The sequence below is a fragment of the Hypanus sabinus genome, chromosome 19 (assembly GCF_030144855.1).
Source record: "Hypanus sabinus isolate sHypSab1 chromosome 19, sHypSab1.hap1, whole genome shotgun sequence".
NCBI lineage: Eukaryota > Metazoa > Chordata > Chondrichthyes > Myliobatiformes > Dasyatidae > Hypanus > Hypanus sabinus.
This window is the reverse complement of record NC_082724.1, coordinates 70,034,634-70,059,736: the sequence shown is the minus strand read 5'-3', so window position 1 is coordinate 70,059,736 and position 25,103 is coordinate 70,034,634. Positions and strand designations below refer to the sequence as shown.

At 43.4% G+C, this 25,103-nt stretch overlaps 1 protein-coding gene across 7 annotated transcripts in view; it reads left to right on the top strand.

Annotated features, from left to right (window-relative positions):
* Positions 1-22,509: 22,509 nt before the first annotated feature.
* Positions 22,510-25,103, top strand: part of ippk (inositol 1,3,4,5,6-pentakisphosphate 2-kinase) — a 113,668-nt gene continuing 111,074 nt past the window's right edge. For all 7 annotated transcript variants that reach the window (XM_059944628.1, XM_059944627.1, XM_059944626.1 and 4 more), the window contains exon 1: positions 22,510-22,843. In XM_059944628.1, the coding sequence (XP_059800611.1) occupies positions 22,670-22,843 (174 nt within the window). In that variant the 5' untranslated portion in view covers positions 22,510-22,669. The remainder of the gene's footprint in view (positions 22,844-25,103) is intronic.

Here is a 25,103-nt window from a genome sequence, read left to right as displayed (position 1 = left end):
AAATGGCACTGCAGTGTATTAACAAGAACATTTAGTTTAACCTTTCGTGCTGAGCCAGAATAAAAAAAAGTTAAATTATTTTCAGTCTTAATCTGATATTGTTGGATTCTAAATCAATTCAAGAAGTAATATAAGTGCTTTAAATTAATTTAAACCCTAGTCCTGACGAAGGGTCTCGGCCCGAAACATTGACAGTGCTTCTCCCTATAGATGCTGCCTGGCCTGCTGAGTTCCACCAGCATTTTGGGTGTGTTGTTTAAGTGCTTTAAGTATTAGTTTAGTTGAATATTGAAAATAATTTAGATCATGAAATGAAAACAGTGTATTTTTAAATAGATAAAAACAGCTCCCACACTGGAATTCACCAGCTATCAAAACCTCAGAGCATTTCTACATAAATTTTCACTTCCCCAAACCTTATATGGCTTTTCTCTGAGACATTTTCTATGAAACATTTCTCTGAGGATGTTTGAATGACCCTTCATTAGGACTTTTCTCCTCTCCCTCTACAACTTTGAATTCGATTCTTTACATATACTTCCAATTCTGAAGAAGATCCATTGACACAAAGCATTAATAATGTTTCTCTCTCTACATATGTTGTCTAACTGCTGAATATTTCCAGCTCTTTGGGAGGAGAAAAATCACATACATTCCCAATGAAGTGTGAGTAACATATTGTACTAGTTTTAAATAAGAGAATACCTTTAATATTTCTGAAACTGGTACAAGTTGCTTTTATACGCAAATGAACATTTACCTTCCAGTTAAGGTCTGTCTCTGAAGAATGGTTTATCATGAGGCATAAAAAAGAAAATGCTGGAAATACTCAGTGGGTCAGGCAGCGTCCATTGAAAAGCTGTGATAGAGGAATTTTATTGAACCTGTAATATTCATTTTGTTTTTCTTTCCAAGGGTGTTTCTGACCTACTGAGCACTTCTGGGATTTCAATTTTTATTTCAGATTGCCAAGGTCTGTAGTTTATTCTTTCATTTTCACCTTTTTTATCCTGAAGTGACTGAAGTGAGGAGTCTCATACTCCTCAGGATTAGACCTCACTGTAACAGCCACTTCTGATAAATACCATTTGTGATTCCCCATGCTCCCATACATCACTGACTTCCTCACAACCCCCAATAAATCCCACCATGTTCTGACCCATGCTCAGGTTATGCTTCCACACCCCAACAATATTTCTTCACATAAGGGCAACACACACAAAATGCTGGAGGAGCTCAGCAGGCCAGGCAGCATCTATGGAAAAAAGTACAATCAAAGTTTCTTGCTGAAACATTGACTGTACATCGTTGCTTGGATTTCCAGCATCTGCAGATTTTCTCTTGTCCATCATATAAGGATCCATTTCCAATCTGCTCCTGACCATCCTTTTCTCCCGACGCAGATTCTGGTTCTAGTATCATTTTCTGCTCTCTAAGTGGTTCCCTTGGCCCCTGACCCACGGTTCCAGACTCCAACATCTTTGATTGATGCCAGATCTCCAGCATTGGCCAAATCCACAACCCTGATCTTTGGCCAAATCACCACATTGAAGCATTGCCTAACATGGTTGTGGAATATCATTGAGGTGCAAACAATGGTTCCATGTTGATACCGACCTTCAATAGGTTGGTAACTATTACAATCCTTGTGGGTGTCAATTGTCAAGTAGCGTTGGCTTTTTTCATTGACACTTAACTGAGCACGAACCTAATGAGGGTCTTTTGCTATTGTCAATTTGGCAGACAGTATATGTATTGAGATGTTGGCATTCACGTCTGTATGAGAGTCATTTAACAATGTACACACAACTGAGATTACTTTATCATTTCTTCAATTCCATTCAAGTTTAATTCATTCAACCAGCCATGAATACTCATGAAAATAGCAAAGCAAGACGACGTTACTCCTGGGCCAAGGTCCAAAACACAGTACCAACAGTCAAACGGGGTGTATGGGGTCCCTAGGGAGGGATAGCACCTCTGACACCTCCTTTTTCAGGGCAGCTCGTCCACCTTCGGTCCGCACCTGGCACTCAGCTCTCACCTGTGGCTCCAAGTAGCTGTAACACACGCAGTGGCCACACCCCAATAAACCGTCTCAGCAGACGGGCCAAACCAGGTGAGGGTAGCCGACGGGTCTTCGACCCTCAGTGAGGTAGAGGATCTGTCTGTCCCAGCGTGTGAAGTCTGGCCCTGGCAGATCGAACAGAGGAGACTGATTAATAGTCCAATGGTCAAGAAGGCAGGCCCAGCAGGCGTTGTGAAGCGCTAATAGCACGACATCCACTGCAAGAGGTGGTGATCTCCTTAAACTCACCTGGCAGAAGGCAAAGGCAAACCTCTGCTGAAATCTGCCGAGTACACGATTTCCCAATATGTCAGAGTGGCATGGAGGGAAATCGTCCACCAACTAGAAATTCCAGATGAGACCTAATGACAGAACAGTCAAAGCACACATAGCACAGATAAGATATCAAGCATATAAAGTTATCAGTAAAATACAGCCACGCAAAAAAATACGAATACTCCAGATCCTAAGGTGACACTGTCACTTAAGGCCAAATCCTCGCACACGCAAGACATCAGTAAAATACGACTGCACAAAAAAAAATATATATCGCCCAGAGCCTGAGTCCACGATTACTGCAGAAATCTGCAGTCCACCTTGTCTTCTGCTGAGCGAACACGGGGGCCAGCCTGGACGCTGCACCACTGTGACGCCAGTGGAGCACACTGGCTCCTGTGCCTCTCTCCTGGCCGATGTAAACAGGCAACGCCATGGTGAGGCCCAGTACATACTACGACCGAGGCCACGCAGCTCCTCCTCCGTCTGACCCTACTCACCGCTAGGAAGTCAATGAATCAAACTTGTGGCATTCAAAATGAACAACATCCAAAAGGGTCTTGCAATCACAAGAAAAGCAATGGAGACCATCACTCACTATTAGACTGTACACCTCCTTTGACTCAGGCAGCAGCATGATATGTGGCTCCTTCATTTTCTCTGCCAATGAGCAACTTGCTAATGGGGTACACCTGTATAACTTTAAATTCTTAATGTCTTGGGGGATCTTGCAATTATAAACATTACGACAGGACAATAGCCCCTTTTGTTGGCCCAGCAGAAGCTGCTGTGATCAAATGCACCACCATCTTACTGGAACCTTGCATCAATCTTCACCAGAGGAATCTGATGCTCAATTACACTAAAGATCACAATGATATTTGTGAAATGTAGGATGTCACTATTCTGCTTTTCCCATATTTCACCTGCTCACTTCAGACCATTCTTAACTTCATCATCAAACCTGCAGGCAATGGAAGTACCATTATATTTCGGCAAATTAACCTTTACCTTTCAGAGGTCAGATGCCAACTTTCTGACACCTCCTCAAATCTTAATGAACTATAATTGTCTGTCTTTATATCAGGAGATTTCCCCTCCACAGTCTCCACCCTCCCAATATCCATAAACAGGACTACTTTGGTAGTCCCATTGACCTCTTTTCATTCTCAACTTCATTCTGTCTCTCTTTGTCCAATTCCCTAACATTCTATCATGGACTCATCCGTTTCAATAATTTACAATTCTTTAGTCCCAGTGCTTCATATTTACGACAGAGATCCAGTCTCTGTTCACTACTGTGCTGCATTAAGGTCTTTATTGGTCAGGACGTGAAGGGATATGGGGAGAAGGGAGGAGATTGGGGCTGAAAGAAAATTTGGATTAGCCTTGATGAAATGGGAGAGCAGACACTGTGGGTCAAACGGCCTAATTCCTCTCCCATACCTATGGTCTTATTACAGTTGTTACGTATCCCGCCCCTTTGGCCCCTCAGAGCTGTGGTACATTCATAACACAGTACTTTCATGAATAGCATCAAAAGCACATAAGACCAATAAGAAAGAACAATTACTAAAGCTGGTGAGAGAGAGAGAGTGGGAGAGAATGTTTCTGCCACATGTAGGAGCAAACCTACATATGCATTTTAGACTTTTGAATATAATAATATTATGGGAGCTTGTTTATATATAAGGGGAGTAAATAAAGTTTGTTTTCTTAACAAGGTTCAACTGAAAAAATTATTTGACTGCTTGGCTATTTTCTGTTTTAAATATTCATATCATTATTTTCCAATTTGTTGTTTAAGCATAACATATCTCACTGATACGTATTTGTTTATTTCTTTCCCAATTCCTTCTCAAAGCATTAAAAATATTTTATAAAGCATTCTCATAACAGCTACTCAAAAACTGTCAGTGATGTAAAGTGTAATTTTAAATCAGATTTTCCATTGCCCTCTGTTTGCACTTATAAAGGAACTTTTATATAGATGTCAAAAGTTCAGTTTCTTTCAGTAAGCAGTTGTATTTTTAACTATTTTAATTAAGTTTCATTTTCAATAATTCAGGTCAACAATAATCAGCGAGTAACAAAAAAACATAAAACAATGCTTATTTGAAGCAATGAAAGGAAATATGTGACTATCCTCCACAGTGTTAGCAGAGTATTCTCCTGAGTACCATTGAGCAACCAAGTGAAAGGAGGCCATGAATCCAGTGTCATAGGAATCACGAAGGCAATGACTGCTCTCAAATTCTTTCATTTGCTTCTCCGAGGATCATCCATTTTTGTGATGGAGAGACTCATGAGTTCCAGAGATCCTGAGAGCAATGCCATCTGGCACTCAGCTTTTGGTAGGGTCACCACATGGTGGTAAGGTCAAGGGTGGGGTTCCAGACAAAGAGCGATTTAAGCAAGATCTCAGTGGAAGATGATGACTCATCTCAAAGGTGGAGAAAGGCTGCAGCATGGAAGGGTTCCCAGTCATCTTGCCACTGGATCCTGACCCCAATCAGTCAAGAACTAGGTGATGTGGCTGCCTGTGTATCAGCCTCCCAATGTTAAGCAAAGTCACGCACAGGCATTCTCCATTCATGTGGATTGCAGATGTGCCTCTATTGTCACCTGAGATCAATAGGCAGCCCCTTAGGAGAACTTGACTCGAGTGATCATGCTATTCCTGTTTTATGTAGCAAAATGTATCTGTTGCAGATATCAAAATAGAGTACCACTGTTTGGAAATAAGATTAGCTTTGCTTCAAATACTGAGATCAGAACAGTGGATAGTCAAACAAACTATATTGACTGGCATTCCTTTTAAAAAGGCACTGAATAAAAGGTGAAAATTCAAATAGTGCATGTTTACTGACTGTAAACTATAAGCATCTTTGTCAACTATCACTCGTATCTACAGCAACACACACAAAGTGCTGGAGGAACTCAGATGGCCAGGCAGTATCTATGGAAAAGAGTACAGTCAACTTTTCAGGCTGAAACCCTTGGCAGGACTGGGGGGAAAAGATGAGAAGTCAAAGTAAGAAAGTGGCAGAGGGGAGGAAGAAACACAAGGTGATAGGTGAAATCGCAATGGTGGGAGGGGTGAAGTAAAGAGCTGGGAAGTTGACTGGAGAAAGAAGGGGGAATCTGACAGGAGAGGACAGAGGCTACAGAAGAAAGAAAAGGGGGAGGAGCACCAGAGGGAGCTGATAGGCATGTAAGGAGAAAGAGGGGAATGGGAATGGGGAATGGTGAAGCAGTGGGAGGCATTAATGGGAAGTTTGTGAAATCAATGTTCATGGCATCAGGTTGGAGACTACCCAGATGGAATATAAGGTGTTGCTCCTCCAACCTGAGTGTGGCCTCATTGTGGCAGTACAGGAGGCCATGGACTGACATGTTGAAATAGGAATGGGCAGTGCAATTAAAAAGGGTGGTCCCACTTTTTCTTCAGATGTACCTTGGAGAGGTATATCACTATCTGGTATGGGGGGATGCTACTGCACAGGCTCGAAGTAAGCTGCAGAGAGATGTAAAAATAATCAACTCTATTATGGGTGCTGGCCTTCATAGTTTCCAAGATAACTTCATGGAGCGGTGTCTTAAAAAGGCAAGACCCTCACCAGACAGGACATGCTATCTACTCATTGCTATCATCAGGAAGGAGGTACAGAAGCCTGAAGGCACACACTCAGCGATTCAGGAACAGTTTCTTCCCCTCTGCCATCCGATTCCTAATTGTACATTGAACCCATGAACACTTCCTCATTTCTTTTTTATTTCTGTTTTTGCACACTACTTATTTAATTAAACATACAGTATATGTTTATTGTAATTCATTTTTTCTATTTTATCATGTATTGCATTGTACTGCTGCTGCAAAGTTAATAAATCTCACATTTTCCAGTGAAATTAAACCTGATTCTGATTCTGAATTTTAAACACCCCAGCCACGGGAAACAAATTCGGGCTATCTATGCTTCTCATAACCTAGTATACCTCTATCATATCACCTCTCAGCCTTCTTTACTCCGTTCAATCTCTTTTTATAACTTAATCCCTGCAATCCATTCTGCAAGATGATATGCTAGATATAGATATATGACTTAATAAAGTCTTAAGAACTGAAGGAAAGGTTAACAGGTAAGGGAATTCAGGAACTGTGAGGCAATAAAAAATTGCTACCATTCTGATGGCCAAATTCAAGAATAAATGATATCTTTGTGGTGAACAATGTGCCTGTCTGGACACGCCCCCTGCTGACTGCTCCTGTGGCTCCTCCCACAGGCCCCTGTATAAAGGCGATCTGAGGCCTGACGCTCGGCCTCAGTCTCCAGGTCATAGTATGATGGACACTCACTCCTGGTTCCTTCTTCCAGTCAATAAAATTGATGCACCATCAATAACTCACACTGAGACGTAAGGCCAGAAAGATTTTGCGGTGGAGAATAGAACTCTCTACCTACACCTATGATATCCTGTACCGGCCTGGCAGACTCAATGAGCGCCCTGATGCCCTATCCCGGGGAACATGTGCTAGCACACAGCTCGACCAGCTGTACACCCTTCATGCACAACTTTGCCATCCGGGGGTCACCCGATTTTACCATTTCGTGAAAGCTCGGAACCTGCCATACTCCCTGGAGGACATCAGGACGATGACCAGGGACTGCCAAATTTGCGCTGAGTGCAAACTGCACTTCTACCGTCCTGACACGGCGCAACTTGTCAAGGCCACCCGCCCTTTTGAACGACTGAGTGTTGACTTTAAGGGCCCCCTTCCCTCCACTGACCGCAATGTCTATTTTCTCAGTGTTATCGACGAGTACTCACGGTTCCCCTTTGCCATCCCCTGCCCCGACACCACTGCCACGTCCGTCATAAAAGCCCTGCGCCAGCTCTTCACTCTGTTCAGGTATCCCTGCTATATCCACAGCGATAGAGGGTTCTCCTTTATGAGTGAGGAGCTGCGCCAGTACTTGCTAGCTAGGGGCATTGCTACCAGTCGGACCACGAGTTATAATCCCCGGGGTAATGGCCAGGTGGAGCGGGAGAATGCCACAGTGTGGAAGGCCACACTTTTAGCCCTTAAGTCAAAAGGGTTGCCGGTCTCTCGATGGCAGGAGGTCCTCCCTGAGGCACTGCACTCTATCCGCTCTCTGTTATGTACGTCCACCAATGCCACCCCTCACGAACGCCTATTCTCTTTTCCCAGGAAGTCTGTCACTGGGACCACCCTACCAGTTTGGCTGACGTCCCCGGGGCCAGTGCTGCTCCGGAAACATGTGAGGAGCAGTAAATACTCCCCGCTGGTAGAGAGGGTTCACCTTCTACATGCGAACCCCCAGTATGCTTACGTGGTCTTACCTGATGGGCGGGAGGACACGGTCTCCATCCGCGACCTGGCACCCGCGGGTGCAGCAGACCACTACCCTGAAGGCTCTCCGGTAACTATGAACCCTGCACCAGAGGTGACACCGTACTCACCAGGTCCTACACAGACTCCTCACGACACTTGTATACCGGGCGTTTCGTACGCATTTATACCAGGCGCCTCGCACATGTGTGAGGGATCACCGGCGCCTAGTGGGCAGGAACAAGCGCAACCTCCGTCCCCTGTGCAATCACCAATGTTGCCGGCATCCATGCGATCACAGCCGGTGCTACGTAGATCGCAGCGACAGATTCGACCACCTGATAGACTTGACTTGTAAGAAACTTCGCCACATGGGGACTCTTTCAAACAAAGGAGGGGGTGAATGTGGTGAACTATGTGCCTGTCTGGACACGCCCCTTGCTGACTGCTCCTGTGGCTCCTCCCACAGGCCCCTGTATAAAGGCGATCTGAGGCCTGACGCTCGGCCTCAGTCTCCAGGATGTAGTATGATGGACACTCACTCCTGGTTCCTTCTTCCAGTCAATAAAAGCCGATATCTCGCCTTACGTCTCAGTGTGAGTTATTGATGGTGCATCAATCTTGAAGGGCTAAAAGGTTGTAAAAGATAACATTAGCATGCAATTACCTGAATTCTTAATTATTCTTCCCATTTTGGGTTGGAGCGTCAAACCATAAACACAATAAGTTTTGCAGATGCTGGAAATGTTGAGAAATATACACAAATGCTGGAGGAGCTCAGTATAGGGTAGTGAGGGAAGAAAGAGTATTTCCCCCTCACCTGACTTCACTTATTACTTGCTAGTGTGTACTCCTTCCTCTCTCCCACCTTCTTATTTTGGCTTCTGTTCCTTCCTCCTGCCCTGATGAAGGGTCTCAGCCCAAATTATTGGCTATTTATTCCTTTCCTTAGAAGCTGCTTAATTTACTGTGTTCCTCCAGCATTTTCTGTGTGTTGTATTGAACTATTCTAGTCCGTAGCATATTATTTTTTCCCTTCCATTTTTCCACAAATAAAAAAGTTTAGGTGAGTATAGGTTAGTGACATCTAGAAGGTTTAGATTCATTGCTTAGGTTTAAGAAAGGAAAATTTATCTTCATGCACTTCCTTATTGAGAATCAAATGACTGTCCTGCTTCAATAACAAATGTCTAAATTCAAGTATAAATTTAGGTTTGTTGGATGATTTTGTCCTTACATTTGTGTGTGACTTTTAATATTCTAATATAAGAGACTGATTCATACTATACTCAGTTCTTCTGGTTCTGGCATTTTGACCATCCTATTTCACCATCTCATAGGCATCCTTGCTTTCAGTTCTGGAAACCTTTTCAGTCCTCTGAAAATGAAAGCTTCTGGTCACTATAAAAACTTTTCAATTATTTTCTCCTTTGTTCCTATGAGTTTTACTGCATTAAATATATATATATATATATATATATATATATATATATACACACTGTTTATGATTTTACCCATTTACAAAATTTACCCATGGTTTCCTTAAGTTCTAAATAAAGACTGTATAGTTTAGTTTGGCTAGAGCTAACTCTTTGTTTTAAACACAAGGAATATCGAAGTGAATACGTTATTTCCCAACCATTGGATAAGGACCCAGGGGCAATATGGTCCTATTGAAAACAATTCTTTTAACTAAAAATAAGGGTCATAGGCTGGAAATACTGATGAAAGTAACATTGAATTACAACAGTTTGAAATTAAAATTACAAAAACATAATGGCGCTTGTTTATGACAAATTGACTAGTCCAGATGGTTTTCATCCTTGGATTTGAAAAGAAATGGAGGAACATTGGAGACGCCAAAGATATAATCTTTCAAAAATGAAATATTGCAGCTGCTGAAAATCAGAAACATAAACAGGGAAGGTTGGAAATATTTAGAACGTTCATAGAAAGAAAAACAAGAAGTGGTTTGAGATAAAACAAGATGCTGGGAAAGTTGGGAATGGAAGAGATAACAAATGGGAAGGTACGACCAGGGGAAGGGAACAGATATAAAACAACAGAATATGTGACTGTACAAGGTAAAAGAAAGTGGTATTAGAAAACAAAATCTGGAAGGGGTGAAAATACAGAATAAGTTTCAATCCTGTCTGCATCATTGACATGTACAACTACTTTTGACGACACAATGACTGCTTCTTATAAGTATTCATTCCACTCTCTATTTCTGCTGCATGTGCTATTGTGATAGCAGCTTCAACACTGATGTTTTCATTAAGTCTTCCCATCTTTTGGATTGTAGATTCCACTCCAAAGTTAATGAGGCCTATTATTGTGTCAATTCAGCTTTCCTATTGCAGAGTAGTAAACTCCAGCTTTTAAGCTTTTTAAGAATGCTTGCTTATGGTGCCAAAGGTTTTTGCAGACCTCTTCCAGTTCATCTGCAAAACAGCTTATTCTTCTTTTCTCATGTCTCTCTTTTCTTTTCTGGGCGGCTGGGGTCTGGACAGAGCCCATGATCTATAGCTGCAGCTTAAACTACAGATCTCCACGGGTGGTGGGTCCTCATTCTCAGACTTGCTGTGTGGCCTGTACTCGGGCAATCCTCTCTCTCTCTCTTTCTGATGGTGAGGGACTCTAGATCAGGGTCTTTTTGGGGGCTTTGCTATTGTTTGCACGGCGAGGAGGAGGGGTTAATGCTTTTGCCGGTGCAAGTGGGAGATGGGAAGGGAGGGGAAGGGTTGACGCTTTGGGTGCTGTTTGTGTATGTCATTTATTCTTTTGAATTGTTTCTGTTTTGTGGATGAGAAGAATAAGAATTTCAGGTTGTATACATTCTCTGATAATAAATTGAACCACTGAATTCGAATGGACACAATTGACTTTCAAAATCATTCACTATTCTTGAAAGCACCTAAGATAATGTTGATAAAATAGTATATACCCTTATGGTTCTTGGATTTACTGAGTACGCCTGCAAGAAAATTAATCTCAGGGTTGTATATGATGACACATATGTACTTTGAACTTTGAAAGAAAAGATGATATGTTGTTCCAAACTTACAATATGTATAGTTGTATCAAACTAATGCTTTGATACAACTGCAGATTTCTTTGTATTTTTTAGACAAAGGTTGCATTATAAAGAAAACATGCTTTATTGGCAGCAATTATCAACTGAGCAGCTGTCTAGTACAATGTTTCAAAGTTTGGGAATATTGTACATTCTGTTCCTACAGGCACCCTTACAACTATTTACATTATCATGTACAAAATTCTGGTGGAACACAGCAGGCCAGGCAGCATCTATACGGAGAAGCAGTGTTGACATTTCGGGCCGAGACCCTTCATCAGGACTAACCGAAAGGAAAGATAGTAAGAGATTTGAAAGTTGTGGGGGGAGGGGGAAATGCAAAATGATAGAAGAAGACCGGAGGGGGTGGGATGAAGCTAAGAGCTGGAAAGGTGATTGGCAAAAGTGATACAGAGCTGGAAAAGGGAAAGGATCATGGGACAGGAGGCCTCAGGAGAAAGAAGGGGGGGGGGGGGGGAAGCACCAGAGTGAGATGGAGAACAGGCAGGGTGATGGGCAGAGAGAGAGAAAAAAAAACAGCTAAATATGTCAGGGATGGGGTAAAAAGGGGAGGAGGGGCATTAACGGAAGTTAGAGAAGTCAATGTTCATGCCATCAAGTTGGAGGCTACCCAGCCGGTATATAAGGTGTTGTTCCTCCAACCTGAGTGTGGCTTCATCTTGACAGTAGAGGAGGCCATGGATAGACATACCAGAATGGGAACGGGACGTGGAATTAAAATGTGTGGCCACTGGGAGATCCTGCTTTCTCTGGCAGACAGAGCGTAGATGTTCAGCGAAATGGTTTCCCAGTCTGCGTTGGGTCTCACCAATATGTAAAAGGCCACACCGGGAGCACCGGGTGCAGTATACCACACCAGCCGACTCACAGGTGAAGTGTCGCCTCACCTGGAAGGACTATCTGGGGCCCTGAATGGTGGTGAGGGAGGAAGTGTAAGGGCAGGTGTAGCACTTGTTCTGCTTACAAGGATAAGTGCCAGGAGGGAGATCAGTGGGAAGGGATGGGGGGGGGGGATGAGTGGACAAAGGAGTCGCAGGGATTCTGCGATCCCTGTGGAAAGCAGAAGGGGGGGAGGGAAAGATGTGCTTGGTAGTGGGATCCCGTTGGAGGTGGCAGAAGTTATGGAGAATTATACGTTGGACCTGGAGGCTGGTGGGGTGGTAGGTGAGGACAAGGGGAACCCTATCCCAAGTGGGGTGGCGGGAGGATGGGGTGAGGGCAGATGTGCAGGAAATGGGAGAGATGCGTTTGAGAGCAGAGTTGATTGTGGAAGAAGGGAAGCCCCTTTGTTTAAAAAAGGAAGACATCTCCTTCGTCCTGGAATGAAAAGCCTCATCCTGAGAGCAGATGCGGCGGAGACGGAGGAATTGTGAGAAGGGGATAGCATTTTTGCAAGAGACAGGGTGGGAAGAGGAATAGTCCAGGTAGCTGTGAGAGTCTGTAGGCTTATAGTAGATCTCAGTAGATAAGCCATCTCCAGAGATGGAGACAGAAAGATCAAGAAAGGGGAGGGAGGTGTCAGAAATGGACCAGGTAAATTTGAGGGCAGGGTGAAAGTTGGAGGCAAAGTTAATGAAGTCAACAAGCTCAGCATGTGTGCAGGAGGCAGTGTCAATGCAGTCATCGATGTAGGGAAGGAAAAGAGGGGGACGGATACCCGTATAGACTTGGAACATGGACTGTTCCACAAAGCCAACAAAAAGGCAGACATAACTGGGACCCATGCGGGTGCCCATGGCTACACCCTTGGTTTGGAGGAAGTGGGAGGACCCCCTTTCTTTCTCCTGAGGCCTGTATCACTTTCGCCAATCACCTTCCCAGCTCTTAGCTTCATCCTACCTCCTCCAGTCTTCTCCTGTCATTTTGCATTCCCCCCCCCCCCCCACCATTACTTTCAAATCTCTTACTATCTTTCCTTTCAGTTAGTCCTGATGAAGGATCTCGGCCCGAAATGTCGACAGCGCTTCTCCCTATAGATGCTGCCTGGCCTGCTGTGTTACACCAGCATTTTGTGTGTGTTGTTGTTTGAATTTCCAGCATCTGCAGATTTCCTCCTGTTTGTACATTAGCATGTTTCTCCTTTACAAAAAGAAAACCCACATAAATCAAACCACAAACAAGAGAAAATCTGCAGATGCTGGAAATCCAAGCAGCACACACAAAATGCTGGAGGAACAATCCAATCGCCTTTATACTGGGGTCAGTGGGAGGAGCCACAGGAGCAGTCGGGGGGGTGGGGGGGGGCATGTCCAGACAGGTATATGTAGTTCACCACAGTGGTGTGCCTCAGAGGGCCAGGTCCACTCAGTATCAAAATAAATAATTAAATTGTGCCTGTATTGCCTGGAGCCTGGGACACTTTCACAGCATGTCCTAGTGCAATCTGTCTCTTGTCATGGTATACCTTCTAGTTTCATTTAACTATCCCTCCAAATGCTGCACCATACGTAGCCATGTTCTCATACAGAAACCTACCAATATTTCACTGGGAAGTATCCTGTGGTCAGGCTGTGAATATATAGAAACATAGAAACCCTACAGCACAATACAGGCCCCTCGGCCCACAAAGCTCTGCCGAACTTGTCCTTACCTGAGAGATTACCTAGTGTCACCCATAGCCCTCTATTTTTCTGACTCCATATACCAGTCCAGGAGTCTCTTAAAAGACCCTATCGTATCCGCCTCCACCACTGTCACCTGCAGCTCATTCCTCGCACTCACCACCCTCTGTGTAAAAAAAAACTTACCCCTGATATCTCCTCTGTACCTAATTCCAACCACCTTAAAACTGTGCCCTCTCGTGCTAGCCATTTCAGCTCTGGGAAAAATCCTCTGACTATCCACACGATCAATGCCTCTCATCATCTTATACACCTCTAACAGGTCACCTCTCATCCTCTGTCGCTCCAAAGAGAAAAGGCCGAGTTCACTCAACCTATTCTCATAAGGCATGCTCCCCAATCCTTGTAAATCTCCTCTGCACCCTTTCTATGGTTTCCACATCCTTCCTATAGTGAGGCGACCAGAACTGAGTCCAGTTCTCCGTGGGGTCTGGCCAGGGTCCTATATAGCTGTAACGTTACCACTCAGCTCTTAAACTCAATTCCACAATTGATGAAGGCAATTACACAACATGCCTTCTTAACCACAGAGCCAACCTGCGCAGATGCTTTAAGCGTCCTATGAACTCGGACCCCAAGACCCCTCTGATCCTCCACACTGCTAGGAGTCTTACCATTAATACTTACATTCTGTCATCATATTTGACCTACCAAAATGAACCACCTCAAACTTATCCGGGTTGAACTCCATCTGGCACTTCTCAGCTCAGTTTTGCATCCAATCGATGTCCCGTTGTAACCTCTGACAGCCCTCCGCACTATCCACAACACCCCCCACCTTTGTGTCATCAGCAAACTTACTAAGCCATCCCTCCACTTCCTCATCCAGGTCATTTATAAAAATCACGAAGAGTGGAGGGTCCCAGAACAGATCCCTGAGGCACATCACTGGTGACCGACCTCCATGCAGAAGCCGGTTTTGGATCCACAAAGCAATTTCCCCTTGGATCCCGTGCTTTCTTACTTTCCCAATAAGCCTTGCATGGGGTACCTTGTCAAATGCCTTGCTGAAATCTGTATACACTACATATCTACTGCTCTACCTTCATCAATGTGTTTAGTCACATCCTCAAAAAAAATTCAATCAGGCCTTTCACAAAGCCATGCTGACTATAATTAATCATATTATGCCTCTCCAAATCTTTATAAATCCTGCCTCTCAATATCTTCTCCATCAACTTACCAACCACTGAAGTAAGACTCACTGGTCTATAATTTATAGGGCTACCTCTATTCCCTTTCTTGAGTAATGGAACAATATCTTCAACCCTCTCATCCTCTGGAACCTCTCCTGTCCCCATTGATGATGCAAAGATCATCACCAGAGGCTCAGAAATCTCGTCCTTTGCCTCCCACAGTAGCCTGGGGTACATCTCGTCTGGTCCCGGTGACCTATCCAACTTGATGCTTTCCAAAAGCTCCAGCACATCCTCTTTCTTAATATCTACATGCTCAAGCTTTTCAGTCTGCAGTAAGTCATCCCTACAATCACCAAGATCCTTTTCTGTAGTGAATACTAAGCAAAGTACTCATTAAGTACCTCTGCTATCTCCTTGGGTTCCATACACACTTTTCCACTGTCACATTTGATTGGTCCTATTCTCTCATGTCTTATCCTCTTACTCTTAACATACTTGTAGAATGTCTTGGGGTTTCCTTAATCCTGTCTGCTAAGGCCTTCTCATGGCCCCTTTTGGCTCTCCTAATTTCTTTCTTGAGCTCCTTCCTACTAGCCATAATTTTCTAGCTGTCTGTCATTAGCTAGCTTTTTGAACCTTTCATAAGCTCTTCTTTTCTCCTTGACTAGATTTACAACAGCCTTTGTACAACACGGTTCCTGTAACCTGCTGTCCTTTCCGTGACTCATTGGAACAAACCTATGCAGAACTCCACACAAATACCCCCTGAACATTTACCACAATTCTTCCGTACATTTCCCTGAGAATATCTGACCCCAATTTATGCTTCCAAGTTCCTGCCTGATAGCCTCATATTTCCCCTTACTCCAATTAAACACTTTCCTAACTTGTCTGTTCCTATCCCTCTCCAGTGCTGTGGTAAAGGAGAGAGAGTTGTGATCACTATCTCCAAAATGCTCTCCCACTGAGAGATCTGACTCCTGACCAGGTTCATTTCCCAATACCAAATCAAGTGCAGCCTCTCCTCTTGTAGGCTTATCTACATACTGTGTCAAGAAACCTTCCTGAACACACCTAACAAACTCCACTCCATCTGAACCCCCACTCTAGGGACATGGCAATCAATATTTGGGAAATTAAAATATCTCACCACAAAAACCCTGTTATTATTACAACTTTCCAGAATCTGCTTCCCTCTCAGCTCCTCGATGTCCCTGTTACTATAGGGTGGTATATAAAAAACACCCAGTAGAGTTATTAACCCTGTCCTTTTCCTAACTTCCACCCACAGAGATTTAGTGGACAAACCCTCCATGACTTCCTCTTTTACTACAGCCGTGACACTGTCTGATCAACAGTGCCATGCCCCCACCTCTTTTGCCTCCCTCTCTGTCCTTTCTGAAAGATCTAAAGCCTGGCATTTGAAGTAACCATTCCTGTCCCTGAGCCATCCAAGTCTCTGTAATGGCCACAACATTATAGCTCCAAGTACTGATCCATGCTCTAAGCTCATCTGCTTTGTTCAAAATACTCCTTGCATTAAAATAGACACATCTCAAACCATTAGTCTGAGTGTGTCCCTTCTCTATCACCTGCCTATCCTCCCTCTTGCACTATCTACAAGCTTTCTCTATCTGTGAGCCAACCACCTCTTCCTCTGTCTCTTCAGTTTGTTTCCCACCCCCCCCCCCCCAGCAATCCTAGTTGAAACTCTCCCCAGTAGCCTTAGCAAACCTCCTCAACAGGATATTGGTCCCCCTGGGATTCAAGTGCAACCCACCCTTTTTGTACAGGTCATACCTGTCCCAAAAGAGATCCCAATAATCCAGAAATCTGAATCCCTGCCCCCTGTTCCAATCCCTCAGCCACACAGTTATCCTCCACCTCATTCTATTCCTATACTCACTGTCACGTGGCACAGGCAGCAATCCCGAGATGACTACCTTTGTGGTCCTACTTCCTTTCTAACTCCCTGTAGTCTGCTCCCTTTTCCTGGTACCAATATGTACCACAACCTCTGTTGTACAACAAGCCACTGTTGCTTCCCCCAGATAGGCTGTCCCCTCCAACAGTACTCAAGCATGATTATTTATTGTCAAGGGGTAGAGCCACAAGGGAGCCTCTGACTCCTGCCCTTTCTTCCCCTGACTGTTACCCACTTATTCATTTCCCCGAGGCCCCGGTGTGACACCCTGCCTATAGCTCCTCTCTATCACCTCCTCATTCTTCCTGACCAGACAGAGGTCGTCGAGCTGAATCTCCAGCTCCCTAATACAGTCCCTAAGGAGCTGCAACTCGACGCACTTGGTGCAGATGTGGCCATCCGGGGGGCTGGGAGTCTCCCAGACTTCCCACATTTGACACCAAGCACAGAACACCAGCCTCACACACATTCTTCCTGTCTGCAACCTACCTCGCCTCGACCTGTTAACGCCTAAGCCCCGTTGAGCCAAAGCCTTCCTACTCTACTCCCTCTACTCTGCCGCCTGCTCTGTACAGCTGTCTCCTTTTAAACTCTTCTCGCTGTTCTCACTGGCTGATGTCCACGCACTTGCACAGTTGTGCCCCGATCAAACTGCTGAAGAAGTAACTGTCTCGCTTCAAACTCTTCTCCCTTTTAAACTCTTCTTGCTGTTCTCACTGGCTGACGGGAATAAGAGGAAACAATGCAAATCAGGAACTCATGGAATTCCATTGCCAATATTTGGAATTCCATTGATTTATTTATTCAGTCTCCCAGTAAGATGCTGGGTGGCATAGTTATGTTAAGTTGTACCATGTTTGATTCTGTAAATGCTGGAAATCATGAGTAGGTTCCTAAAGGTTCTCAGCATCTGCAGGATCACTTGTGTCCATATTTAATTGTAGCCTTAGAATGTGATGAACTGTGCCAACATGAACTGCTGGTTCTTTCGGGAAACCAGCAGTTGCCAAAGGTGATCTCAAAGCCTCTATGGGCTAAGATATTGAAGTGCATGACCCAAAAAGCAACACTTCTTACCACTCTGAATTTCTAACAACCTGCAGGAAGAAATATTTCTATTCCAGTAGGGAAAAATTGGTGGGTATCTTCTGAAAGAGCTCTGCTGGTCACCTCCATGTTTGTATTTGAGCTGTGGCCAGCAATCCTGATACACAAGTAGGACTTCACTAGATCTTCAATGTCCTGAGGGATCCAGGTCAACATGATCCAGGCCATTGTCTTAATGTATACATCTCATATGCTTGAGATGGACATACTTCAGCATGAATATTTAAAGTCTCTCAGGAATCACCAAAATCTTAAGTCTTGAATAGTTCATGCTGCACATAGTTTCTACAATTAGAGATTAAGATACATAGGAGGAAGCACAATTAGAACCTGGTGATCTGATTCCATTATGCGAGGAATAAATGCATCTTCTCCATCATATGACAGTCTCAACAGACAAAGAAACAGAGGTAGGATTAGAGGCCATTTGATCTCATGTACCTGATCAGTCTTGCATTCAATCCATTTATTCAATTATCTGCCTATTTATTTATCTATCTATCTATCTATCTATCTATCTATCTATCTATCTATTTATTTGTTGAGATACAGCATGGAATTTGCGCTTATGGCCCTTTGAGTTGTGCTGCCCAGTAATGCTTGATTTAATCCTAACCTAATCACAGGACAATTTACAATGACCAATTGACCTACTAATCTGTCCACCTTTGGACTGTGGAAGGAAACCGGAGCACTCATAGAAAACCCATGCATTCCACAGGGAGGATGTACAGATGATGTCAGAGATGAACTCTGAACCCTGATGTCCTGAGCTGTAATAGTGTCATGTTAACTGGTACACTACCATTACACCCCGTCCCTGAGCTGTAATAGTGTCATGTTAACTGGTACACTACCATTACACCCCGTCCCTGAGCTGTAATAGTGTCATGTTAACTGGTACACTACCATTACACCCCGTCCCTGAGCTGTAATAGTGTCATGTTAACTGGTACACTACCATTACACCCCGTCCCTGAGCTGTAATAGTGTCATGTTAACTGGTACACTACCATTACACCCCATCCCTGAGAAGCAGCTTTAATAAGATTTATTCCTGATCTTCTATAAGAACAACAAATTTCACAACATATAAGTCAGTGATAAGAAATCTAATTCTGATTCTTTCCTGTAATAACCTATATATCACATGATTTGCCCAATATACAAAGATTTTTGGATCTCTGCATTGAATCAACTCAGTGACTGAGTTTCCAAAGCCCTCTTGGATAGAGAATTCAAAAAATGTGTCCTGATCCCAGGTTACAATGATTGATACTTTACGTTGAGATTGTTATCCTTGATAGTAAACACTCAGCCAGTGTGGAAGTACAAACCCTACATATCCAGTGCTCCTAATGTGACCCTGTCATAAAGTGGGGGGCCATGTCTTTGAGCATTTCTGCTCCATCCACCCAAAACTGATCTTCCTAGTGACCAAACATTTTATTCCAATTCCCATTCCCATTCTGACATGTCAGTCCATGTCCTCCTTCTGTACCGAGATGAAGTCACCCTCACAGAGGAGGGGTAACACTTTGTATTCCATCTGGGTAGCCTCCAACCTGATGACATGACTATTACTTTCTCCTTCCAGTAAAAAAAATCCCCCCTTCTTCCCCTCTCTTCTATTCAGTATTCTTTTACCTCTTTTCACCTACTTATCACTTCTTCCTGGTTCCCCTCCATCTTCCCTTTCTCCTATAGTCCACTCTCGTCACGTAACAGATTCCTTCCTCTCCAGCCCCTCATCTTTCCTACCCACCTATCACCTTCTAGCTATTCTCCCCCCCACCACCTTACCTTTGTATTCTGGCACCTTCCCTTCATTTCCAGTCCTGATGAAGGGTCTTGGCTTGAAACATTGACAGTTTATTCATTTCCATACATGCTGTCTGACTTGCTGAGTTCCTCTGGCATTGTGTGTGTGTGTTACTAATCCTACATGTACTTTATAAACTCTAAAAAATATCATCTCTAATTCTTCTAAACTCAAGAGAATACAGGCATAATATGCTTAATCTGACCTCAGACAACTGCCCTCACCCACCATACCAGGTACAATCTTAAGAGCCGTAGCCCAGAATGTCGACTCTTTATACCTAGCAACACATACAAAATGCTGGAGGAACTCAGCAGGCCAGGCAGCATCTATGGGAAAAAGTACAGTCAACTTCTCAGACTGAAAACCTTCAGCAGGACTGGAGAAAAAAAAGCTGAGGAGTAGATGTTCAAGGTGGGGAAGGGGAGAGAGAAATATCAGGTAGCAGGTGAAACTTGGAGGGGAGGGATGAAGCAAAGAACTAGGAAGTTAATAAGTGAAAGAGGCAGAAACCATGGAAGAAAGAAAGTGGGGGTGGGAACACCAGAGGGAGGCGATGGGCGGGCAAGGAAATAACATGAGAGAGGGAAAAGGAGATAGGAAATGGTGAAGGGGGGTGGGGAGGCATTACTGAACTTTTGAGAAATCAATGTTCATGAATATTTAACCCTAACCCTTCATTCCTTTAAATTTTGTATGTGTTTCTCCCTCTGTCACAAGTGTATCCTTAGGTATGGAGACTGAACATGTAAATAAAATTGCAGATGCATCTCACCAGGCCTAAATATAAAGAAATATTGATTTTAGTTGCCTTGAAGCCACCCTTGATCAAATGCTCTCTTAATGGTAAGGACTGTCACTTGCACCTACGCCCTGGAGTTCAGCTCTTTGGTCCATGCTTGAATTAGGCAGTCATTAGTTGGATTGGAACTGTCTTTTGTGAATGAGGTGATGGCAATATTGACATTGTTCTGGAAGCACATCTAGCTCCTGAATCCAGGTCTTCAGTACTGTAGCTAGGAGGTTAGTTTAGTTTCATAACCTTTGCCAAATCCAGTGCTCTTCACTAGTTTTGGATGTCATGTACAATGAATCTATTGGAACATGTCTCTATGAGGCACCGTGGACCATCTAGAGGTTAGTCTGGTTTGCCAAATCCAGTGCTGTCAGCCACTTCGGGTGGCATGGTAGTGTAGCAGTTAGTAAAATCATTGACCCAGGATCATTTCTCGGGCTGTCTGTAGGAAGTTTGTACATTCTCTTTGTCACAGTGTGGGATTCCACTGGGTTTTTCTCCCACAGTTGATCATTATAAATTGTCTGAGGGTTAAACTCGTGGGTTGCAGGGCGAAGCAGCTCATTGGCCAGAAGGGCCTGTTCCATGCTGTATCTCCAAATAAAATAAACGTTTTTTGGACGTTGAAGCATCCTCTTCCTGTTTGCTTTTTAATTGTCCATCATTCTTGACAAGATGTGGCACAAATATAGAGCTTTGATTGGGTCTGTTGGTACTGAGATCCCTTAGCTGTGTGATGTGGCATTGTTATTTTTGCTACTTACCTACCAGTCCTGTATTGCATTTGACTAGGTCGGCACGAAGTCATTTTTAGGTAATATTTTTGCTGCTTTCAACATGCACCTCTACACTTCTTATCAAGTCAGGATTGATTCCCAGGCTTGATAGTAATGGCAAAATGAAGGCTTTGCAAGCATTGAAATTAGAAATTGTGACTTTTTTTTGCTGCTGCTGATCACGAGCGCCTCATGAGTGCCCACTTTCAGGCAATCCGATGTCTGTTGTGCCACATAACCTGATTAAAATAATAACATTTTCAATAATAACAAAGGTACAAGGTGGTTTCAGAATGAATTCAGGAATTACCTGTCTTATTCTGAGAGGACTGTGTGGTGGTCACTTCTACTAATGCCATCATTGGAAAGATGGTAGTTTAATTGCTGATAGGTTTGTTTTGGTTTACTCACTCCCTGCCACACACCTTGTGAGACAGCCAAGTCCTTCATGATTTGGCCAGTGCTAGTGCTACTCACTGATGGACAGAGTGAAGTAGAATGATAAATGGAAATCAGGATGAAGATTTTTTTGCTCCTACTTGACCTAATACCATGAGATTTTACAGAACCTGGAATCCATTTTATAGATTGTTACTAATCCTCGAAGAGAACCCTCTTCCCTTTTTACCAGTCACATGATATTACTCCATTGTGGCTAATTTCCGGAACAATGTTCAAACTCCAAACCAATGTCATGCCTGTTAATCTTTGTTTATTGCTGTAAGCAATAAAAGAATAAAAGATTAGATAACTGTATTATAATAATTCGAATATTCTGAGAGTTTTCAGTGTTTTAAGTTTCACATTTCCAGTAAATATACATATTTTCCAATTTTCATATATCGGTGAACGTATTTGAAATATTTCATTGTTATCTGTACATTCTCTGCTGCGAAATTTAATAAACTAAGTAATTAAATTAAGACCTTAAGACCTTTTCGTTTCCTAGTCACACAGTTAGTTGTGATGGACGTAGTCATTTAATATAAAGAGAATCCTGGGTAAGCATTGTACGAAGACAAATGAAGCATCATCTGAATTTAGATTTTCAAAAAGATTTATTTTAAAGGCGCATCTTACATAACAACATGGATTACTAAAACCAATGAAAGATCTTTCGGGAGGCACATTTTCACATTCCTCACTCAACGTAATCCATAAAAAAACGAATGCATACATAACAGAGCAGTTTTTTTGACAAATCGGAGTATTGAAACGCTTACTCTGTTTCTTTCATCATGGGCATTGCCTAATCCTACTGCGTGCACACAAAAGGCGATGGACTGGAGGAACTCTGTGGGATGGGCACAATCGAGTGCGGACGCAGGGTCTCAACAAGACCTTCCCTAACTCATTGAGTTCCTGCAGCGCCTTTTGTGCTGCTCCGGATTCCAGCATCTGAAGCCTGCCGACCTATTTCGCGTTTTCAGCACTCAGCTAGAACGCGGAAGAGGCCATCGAAAGCAGCGGCATCCCGGCAACTCTGACAGATGCCGAACATTGCCGGATACATTCGGGGGGGTGGGGGCGCTGGATCAAGACCGACCAATCGGACTACGGAGTCGGCCTTCGGCAGTTGCCAATCAGGAACCACTTGCCCAATCAGCGCAGGGCACGGGCGCTTCCGGCGATGCTGTCAGGTTGTTTTCCCCTTGTCCTTCCGGTGTGTTGCAGGCGTCGCTGAGCGTGAATGTGGGTACCGGGAGCGGCGGAAGGAGGGGAGTGGACGGCGGGCAAGACAATCCCCAGACGGTGCTCAGACCCAACCTGCCGGACGGAGGTTATGGAACTGAAGGAGCCGGATGGAAACGAGTGGAAGTACCACGGAGAGGGCAATAGAAGTTTGGTCGTGTCCCACGTCCAGGTCAGTGGGGCGCGCGGGCAACGTGCACGCGAACGGCGCTTCCTGCGCGCGCCCTCGTGCACACCTGCTCCGGGTGAACAGCGCCGAAGGGCCCGCTGTGAACAAAGGGGACTGTGCAGGCGTGCAGGGGGCTGAACTAACTGCAAATGCACATTCGTCCATCAGTTACAGACGTTTACAATAAATAATCGTTCATTTAAAAAAAAATCAGTTTAATTTATTTGTGGGTAATGGTGTGCTTCCTGGGAAGGGTCTACGTAGTGACTTGTCTACCCTAGTCTAAGCAAATATGAATCGAGTTCCGATCTTTACTATAGTTCGAGTTTTCACTGTTTAATGAGCCGCTTGCGGTTACTAATTTATGGTGTAATGCTTTATTGTAATGAAAACAGATGGAAGTTTGAAATATAAAGATAGCGAATACATTAGGTATAAACTAGTAAGGCTGTATACGTATATCGATATATTCATTTGTGAAACTAGCGACTTTTTATGTTAGAGTAAATCGTCTCATTTGAAAATTGAACGTCTCTGCAGTATTCAATATATTGCTATTTTTATTGGCCCATGCTGAGATGTTATAACAAACTTTGAAAATACCAATTAAATTGCTCTGTTAGTTACTTTGCTATGGGTGGGTATGTAACATTATACCTAAATGTCAATGAATACAAACCACGTAATCTTTCTTGATAGATGGCCCTCACCTTCCAGAATTAGCTAGGTGAATCTCATTTATTGCCTCCAGTGCTTATATTATTTTTTAAGAGCACCAAAACTATACACAATGTTCCAGGTGTGTCCCTGTACAACTGGATCTGAACATGCTTGTATGTAAATTTCAAAAAAATGTATTTTGTCTGAAATAGTTGTTATCTGTTTGTGATTTATGTACTGGAACATCCAGATCCCTATATACATAACTCATTTGTAGCCCCTCTCCATTTAGATTGTAGGTGCTTGGTGCCTGTGGAACCAGCATTAGGTTTGAAATTTTCTGATGGAGAGAAGAGGGCATCATTTGATAGATAGATTTTTACATTTTAGGGGAATTAAGGGTTATGGGGAAAAGGCAGGTAGATAGAGCTAGGTTTACGGGCAGATCAGCCATGATAATGTATGGTGGGGCAGGCTCGATGGGCCGGATGGCCCATTCCTTATGTTCTTACGATAGGAAATAAATTTGGCAATTTTAATTACTGCTAGTCACAGTAGTGACTATACTCCAGAATCTTCTACATTCTCTGTAAGTGTACACTTGAATTTCACCAAAGTATTGTGCTCCACAACAACTAAAAAAAATTTCCCCTTCTGAACTCTGAAACAAACGTATTGAAATAGATGCCATCTGTGAACTCTTAAAAAAAAACAGACATATCAAAATAGACACTATCTGTGAAACCCAAAGAGCCAAAAAAGTGCGAACCAATAGAATTCGAAGGTCAGCTGAACGTGTTGTCAATCAGGACTGAGGCAGGTGAATGAGGGTCTATATAAACATGAGCACTCTCAGAGAGAAACACCAACAAGTGTGCACTGAGGATGTCATCTCGACTGGTGATAAAATGTCTGCAAGCTGATTGCCAAGCTCAGCAAACACAGCAAAATGAATTTACATTGCTGCTTGACTTGTCTTAAGTATTGAACAATGTTGATTATGATTATAAACATGTTGTCTAGTTGAGTGACACAGTGTTCCACTGTTTTCAATCTAGTCACATGAAGTAAAATTGCTTGCAATGGTTTTTTTTTCTCCTCTCCCCACGGGTTACTTGAGAATCCACATCTTTGACCTTCAATGATCACAGTGTTCCGTAAGTCACTAGATCAGGGGTTTACAACCTCAGGTTCATAGACCCCTTGCTTAATGGTATTAGCTATTGGCATAAAAAAGGTTGAGAATCCCTGTGCTAGACTAACATCAGACCATTGAGGTGAAACAAGCCACAGTCAATTGACATACTTTGTCATTGACAGTGGTTATTGGGTGCCACTCTCCTTTGATTGTTAGAATGTTGTCCCTAGCAGTCTTTACAAAGGGTAGAGATGTTACCCTGGAGGGTGGAGAGGAAAAGGGTTAAATTCCTACTAAGAAGATCAGAACCAGTGGCATTTCCTCTGATGTTACGGGCAAAAGCAAGCTCATAATGGTACCATTGAAAGTAAGGAATAATGGGTCTCATGAAATTGCTATTACTAGCAAGGCCAGCCATGGCTAGTGTGAGTGGTACTGTTGCACGATTGGGGTCACTGGAGAAAA